Below are 7,400 nucleotides of genomic sequence, written 5' to 3' on the forward strand. Positions count from 1 at the left end.
TTTATCCTTAAAAAAATCTATGTTTTTGTAAAATGAGGATGTTAACTATTTTTTAATTTCTTCGCAGAATGTAAAAAGATTCTTTAAACAAGAATATTGAAGAAAAATATTATTCTTTTCTTGATATTCTCGTAAATTGATTATATGTTGTTATAAGCGAGGTGATTCATATCGCTATCGTGAGTCTGCACGCATTCGACTCACGTGCATATAAAGAAGGAATATATGAAAAAAACATGGCACGCGTGAGATTGAATACATATATAAATATAAAGATCGATAAATTGCACAGATGCTTTTGAGAAAACCACGCGATACTTAAGAAAGAGCCGATATATCGAGAAAGGTTAAGCGAAAACCTACAACGCGATAAAAAATAATTTATCATTTACGCTTGAGAAACTCTTTTCTCTTCGTGAGTTTTAATAAAGTTACATTCATCATTGTACAGTTGTTCCAATTTCATTTTTGCCATTTTTTTCTGTGAAGAAAGAAATTAATTAAGGAGAATCAATAGGATTTAAAAATAATCGGTGAAGATCAAGTTATGAATTCCTTACAAAATCAGAGAAATATCTCAATCTTGTGGAATGGAATATTAAAAAAATTACTTTATCGCTGCTAAATTTCTGATTCAAGAAATAGCTTTCATTTTTTAGAATGCAGAAATCAGAATTTAATAAAAATTTTTCTTTTTTGCTCCACGTTTGCCAATATTGCTATGCTATGCGTTAACAATAGAAACGGAACAACGCAAAAAATGCCGAACTATTTCATGGATTCAAAGGAATTTAATTTTACAAAATTCTTCTCACACCTATCTTTCACAAAAAAGTCATTCGTGTTTTGCATTTGATATTATATTTAGAAGATTGATAAATTCGAGAAAGGAATTTTTTTCCTTAAAAAAATCCTTTTTACAAAGTAAATTTTTAATTGTTCAATCTGAATTAGCATTTTTTACAATTTTTTTCTATCATTTCTTTCACGGACTTATTTTAATTTTTATAAAAATGGAAAGAAAAAGAAAATTTCTTTTTTTATATAAAATAGAAAAATATTAATTCCCTTTTCCTGTTTTACTGCAACATTAATTATTATTAATAATTTATGTTTCATTCATTAGAAGAGAACATGAAAGTTTAATTTTTTTAAACTTTCTAATTTCAGAACTAATTTCAGAAATCAATATTGAATATTCCATGTCGAAGATACGAATTTCTTGCACAATTCATTTCAATTTACATATGTTTTATCAAAACTTCCAGTCGAGCCTTATGAAACAGATTAACAGGTACTTATATTGAAAGCATTATAAAATCGCGATTCTCGAATTTATGGGTATAATCTTTCTATCATTTATGCAAATTTTATGTGTTCATTAGTTACACGTATTTCCGTTGTTCAGGTTATCAGGATATTGCAAAACATTTATTTCCTTCCTGGATCGTGTTTACGAGGAACGATACATCTACGGTTAGACAGACTCGCTGTCAGATAAGCTTCTCTAACGCGAGAATGTCGTAATGGATTGGTTCACGTCGATGTCATTGAATTGAGCCTTCGATTAAGTAACTTTTTCATCTGCGTACAATCGTCGAACGTGATGAACTAGGTTAATATTTTATATTTTTAGTGTAGAATTTATAATATCCCATGTACATAATGTGCTTGTTCGAAAATATCGAAATTTTCCCTTTTCGAGACAACTCCACATTTCGCATACATCATGAGAACGTATATAGAAATTTCCATTTCACGAGAAGACAGAAGAAAGACAAAGCGCTACTTTGCCATTGTGCAGGCTATTGACGAGTTATTGCAAACAATGAAACAACGTATACATATTTTCTCGTAAACCGATTAAATTTGTCATAAAAATAAAGCATTGTTATACATAAACATTTGCCATGTAAACCGTTGCAGTTGTTACGGAAAACAACGGTATTGAATTGTAAGGACTGTCATGAATTGTTGCGTTGTTACATTTTTCAGTTAAATATGTTCGTACAATATGACAAGGCAATCATTCTTATGGTAAAAAAAATGTCTGGAATATATAGTGATCGATGCATGAAAAGTTTTCACATCCTAAACATTCATTGCATTTTTCATATACGGTTGTCATATACGGCGAATGTGGAATCGATTCTGCTATCACGTACCTTCGCTTCGGTCGTGACATAAAAGTTGAATGATTCGCCACAATGTGATAACAATCGACTACGTGTAATATTGAAGCTGCACGTCAAGAAAAAGGATAATGCCACACTCCTGCGTTCATCGCGAGTTCATTAATCTAACGTCTTTTAGCAGACTATGAAAATCTTACAGGTTGCTATTGTACAATTTATACTTTAAAGCTAATTTGCGATGCAAATTGGAAAAAAAACTTTTGAGTAAAGTTATGATGAGACTCTCATTGGGATTCTCTTTAATTTACAGTAACACAATTTTCTAAGATTAACAGAAGTAGCAATTATAACCACTGGAAACCTTATTATTTACTTTTCGCAAATCTTTACGAACTTGAAGGTATGCTTGGTCGTCTTGAGATTGCACTCTATTTGTCACCTTTGTTATTTATTTATTCAAGAATAATGATTTGGTGTGTAGTAGATTATGTTTTATTACATAATCCTAAAGAAATTATTAATAAACACAACAAAGTATTTATTGGATGGATAACAGTTATTTACTAAATATTTATTAGTCAAAAATTAAATTGAAATGAATCTTCTTGACAACATGTGTCAAGATTATTAAAAACGATGAGATCGCTAATTTTTTAAAATTTTATCTAGAATTTTTAATAAATTGAGGTGAAATGAGCTAAAAATCATCCCAATTTATTATTACACCCGGAATTATTAAAAAAACTGGTGTGTTTTTTGTATTCGTTTTTTGTATTCAATCCCAGGCCGAAAAATTTTCATACACGTAGCTTCTCTCGGAAGCCAATAGCAAACCATCGAGTAGTATACTTGTTCAAGAAATGTCTCTATCCAAAAATTGCCGTTCTGTGTTTAAATTGTAGGTTCTCATATACGTTGTGTTGTGTGTTACGCCAACTTCAAATTCTGCCAACAGCATTGTGTTTAGAACAAAAAAATTGAACATTTGGCAAGAAAGAGAATAATTTTTTGTTCTATCATGTTATTAAAGCAATATGCTTATTCTTTAAAAATACTTCAAATTTTTAAATTTTTATTTAAATTTATAATTTTAAGAATTTATACCAAACAAAAGTGTTCTTATTTATAATATAATATTTTATTTTACTATAATTAATATTTATATATATTTTAATTTCTTTATCGAAATAATACATATTTTATAAAAATCCATTTATTACGTTATTTAATATAAGGGAGATAATATAAAGGAGATCAGAACGAATCACGATGTATCATCGATTATTCCAGAATTTAGATTAATATAAATCTGTGGAGATACGATTGTCACTTTATTTCACATGCTCTATAGATGGCAATGATTAAATTTCGACCTTAGGAATATGTGCCACTTAATAATTTTCGTAATGGGAAATAAACTTTTTAAACTTTTACAAATATTTTAATATTATTTATGTAATGAAAGATACATGTATTAGATACATATATATGTAAGATACATGTATATGAAAGATACAAGCAAGTTCCCCTATGCATCTTTATTCTTTTCTCACTTTATTACGCTACAAGTAATCATCTATCATTTGTATTTTGGATTATATCTTTCACCATTTTCTACAAGAGTGATCGAAGTATCACGGATCTATTAATACTTATGATAAAATGGAGCAAAATAAAATGATACATGCGCTAGTAGAATATAGTTTATATACCTAATTAATTAATTATATATAAGAAATAAGACCAAAAAATCTTATAAACAATAAGAATCTTATTATTATAAAAAAATCTTATTTTATAAAAATCTTTAAAAGTATTTTTGAAAATTAAATTTTTGTCGTTTATGGCGCTCCAGACTTTCTTATATAAAACGGATTTGTCCGAAGTGGAGAGAATAGATAGCTTTTCAGAATTGGATCAAGTTTGTAAATCCAATAGTTTGCAAAAAATTCAACATAATCCTCATATTAAATGCGTTCTTGTTAGCCACGCCTACGCTCTGTTGAAGTGCAAACTTACTGTTATATACGAAAACATATTCTCGAGATTTTGCTAAACTTATTGTAGATCTAGTATTCGTGTTGTATAAAAGTACAAGCATTTTATAAAAGAAAGGAGAAACTTTACCTGCTCAATCTCAATAACATCTCCACTCTCCTCAAGCACCGATGAATAATGCGATACTTCTGCAACAGATAAGAAAAAATATGTGCTAAATAATTTATACATATAAGTTAATATTCCGCGAATTTTATTATTATGTGCATAAAACTTTTATAACATATACTAAAATGTATGCAGCATTTATACTAAAAGTTTTGAATGTACTCTCAAAATAACAATATAAAACATAATTTAAAATTAATTAGCTAAAGAAAAAAACATAAGAAAATAAAAATAAAATTAAAGTACATTTATTAAGTAAAAGAAATTAATATAGATATTTTATAAATATATTCATGTTTAGTTTTAATAGTTTTTTTTTTAATAAAAACAATTTTCAAAAATTTTTTTGTACATAATTAAAGTAATATAAATTTATAATATTTCTGACAAAAGATTGACAGATTTGATACATAAATAATTTTACACATTTATTTTTAAGTTCAAGGGAATATTTATTAATTGTGGTTACATCAGTTTCCATTTTAAATTCGAAAGCTGATTACAATCTTTCGTCGGTTAACAACGGCACTTTGGGGCAAATTAAAATTACATTTTGCGGCTTTACGTCAGAAGCGCTGTTGCAAATTTACAGAGCGGAAAAGAGAACGTTTCAGGCTTTAACTTCAGAACATAGAACAGATATATCTCTGGGATAGCTACAATACAAAGTGCCTTTATTCCTGAACAACAGTAAATACTTTACTACCATTTTGCTTCTGTAGAATTCTCGGAAAGCTAAATATCTATACAATACAATTAAATCGCATTGCGATACATTCAAAGACTGTTAAGGATAATATCATAAAAACAATTTGCTGTTTATGAAGCCTATATAGTATTCCAAAAAGATATTACCAGCGATAAGTGGCCATATTTTTTTTTTTATAAAACATGTAATTCTATATAAAGAAGAAATGTCGTATAATCTTTTTATGCTTGTTGATCATTTATTCTAAACAAAATTCCGTGCGGCTTTTCTAGATGCTTCTATTAGATATGTAAAAAGTGGGCCAGCTTTGAGTGACGCACCCTAGTTGTATTCGCAACTTAACCGCGAATTAGTCGACAATTATTTGAATTAAAACAATAAAAATTTAATTTGTATCAGCGGAATAATATATTAAATATTATGGACCAGATACATCGTCGTGGTTTATTTTACATTTCTATAATACAAACAGTTCTATATGTATATCATATTAGAAGAACATATATCTTTCTCTGATTATTTCATTTATACTTATCTCATGTAAAAAGCCCGCAATTATCTTCAATCTGTTTACCCGAGGCGAAATGTTGGTTGCGAGCGGTTGTGCTTTATTTGCAGCAAAGTTTAATTAACAAAATAATGAAATTATTATCCAATGGTTTACCAATGAAAAGCAGAGAGATACAAAGTTTTGAGTAATAAATAAGGTGTTTTATATGATCAACTACGCGCGGCTCATGTGCAATCGAAGAAAGACACGAGTGCTCTTTCGTTCACGCTCAATGAAATCAGAATACATTGCACAAATACACGTGCAATCTCTCTATTTTTATATTTTTTTCCACGACACCTCAATGTTTTTTTATTGAAAATAGAACAAGTCATCAGTTTTTTCAACAAATGCATTAAAAATATATAGGATCATTTAAAATGCATACAGTTACATTTTTATTATTATATTTTTATTATTATAAACATTTTTAAAGAATTTAAAAAGAATTGAAGGTAAAGATAAAATTATAAAAATTTGAGTAGGAACTGAAAGAGAGAGCGAGAGAGAGAAAGAGAGGAGGGAGAGAGAGAGAGAGAGAGAGAGAGAGAGAGAGAGAATAATGAAACTAAAAAATATTTTTTCTTTCTTTTATTATATGTTTTATAGAATAACTAATTCATTGTTACATAAAAATAAAATTAATTAATTAATACAATATATTATTTAAATGATGATATTTATACATTTATATAGCAATAATATATTAGTAGTGAGGTTATTAAGTAAATGCCATGAAAAAAATATGCAATTTAATAAAATTAACAATATGAAACAAAGAATCATAGGAGACAGCGCTAGAACTTAAGTGCGCAAATTTTAACAATTTAATAAAAAATGTTTTACATTTTTAAATGTTAAATGTTAAAAAAACACTTTTTATTAAATTGTTTTTTTATTAAAATTTGCGCAATTAAGTTATTGTTTAATTATTAATTCTTATTGTTAATAAAATCAATAATTATCGTAAAAATATAAAAACATAGTTATTAATAAATAATCATGAAAATATATTCTAAATTACAAATCATTGTGTTACCTTATTTAGTTAAAATTTGTAAACTAACAAACTATATCTAATTTTCTTGAGATCAGCTGTAAGCATAACATACCTATAAAATGTGTGCACATTCATAATTAGAACGCAATATTTGTATCATTACAAATTTAATTTAAATATGATTGCACACATTCATCATCGTCAGCCATCAGTACCTATATGTAATTTTATGCAAAAGGAATTGTAAATATCTTGTTATATCAACAATCTAAATAATTATGACGCCATTTTTTGCGTGCGAATAGTAGATAAATACATAGATTATACAGAAATAGCTACAACATTCCCAAGAAAGAAGGCGATCTGGTTGTGAATGCATAAATATTTGCGGTCTGTTTGCATAATGAATGCAGCTATCGATTTGCTCTCGAGAATATTTGCAAATTGCTTAGTAGTGGGCACTTTAACTGCTCGAACAATCGAAATCTATTCTGACAATAACGTCAAACGCGCACGATTGCTATGTAAATTTATAAAAGATCTCAACACAATATGCTGCTCATATACTGACATTGTCACAGTGAATTGTTCTTTAATATAATCGATGTCAGTTACGACCGCATAATTTATGTAGAAAGTTTTAAGTATACACCATTATTCACTAATATTGTTTTAACAATACAATAGAAATGCAAATTATCTTTCTTTATGATAATTAAGCAATTATTATTAATTAATTTTAACCTATAATTGCAAAAACGCAAAATTTCATCGTATTTATTATCATGAAATAATCGACGGTGAATTGATTAGTTTCCCGTTTATATATATATATATATA

At 27.6% G+C, this 7,400-nt stretch overlaps 1 protein-coding gene across 1 annotated transcript in view; it reads right to left on the reverse strand.

Annotated features, from left to right (window-relative positions):
• LOC108688873 (otoferlin-like) overlaps positions 1 to 7,400 on the reverse strand; it is a 41,844-nt gene that overhangs the window by 31,352 nt on the left and 3,092 nt on the right. Inside the window, exon 2 of the mRNA XM_018195404.1 lies at positions 4,263 to 4,321. Within this exon, the coding sequence (XP_018050893.1) occupies positions 4,263 to 4,321 (59 nt within the window). The remainder of the gene's footprint in view (positions 1 to 4,262; positions 4,322 to 7,400) is intronic.

The sequence above is a fragment of the Atta colombica genome, unplaced genomic scaffold (assembly GCF_001594045.1).
Source record: "Atta colombica isolate Treedump-2 unplaced genomic scaffold, Acol1.0 scaffold105, whole genome shotgun sequence".
In the NCBI taxonomy this organism is placed as follows: domain Eukaryota; kingdom Metazoa; phylum Arthropoda; class Insecta; order Hymenoptera; family Formicidae; genus Atta; species Atta colombica.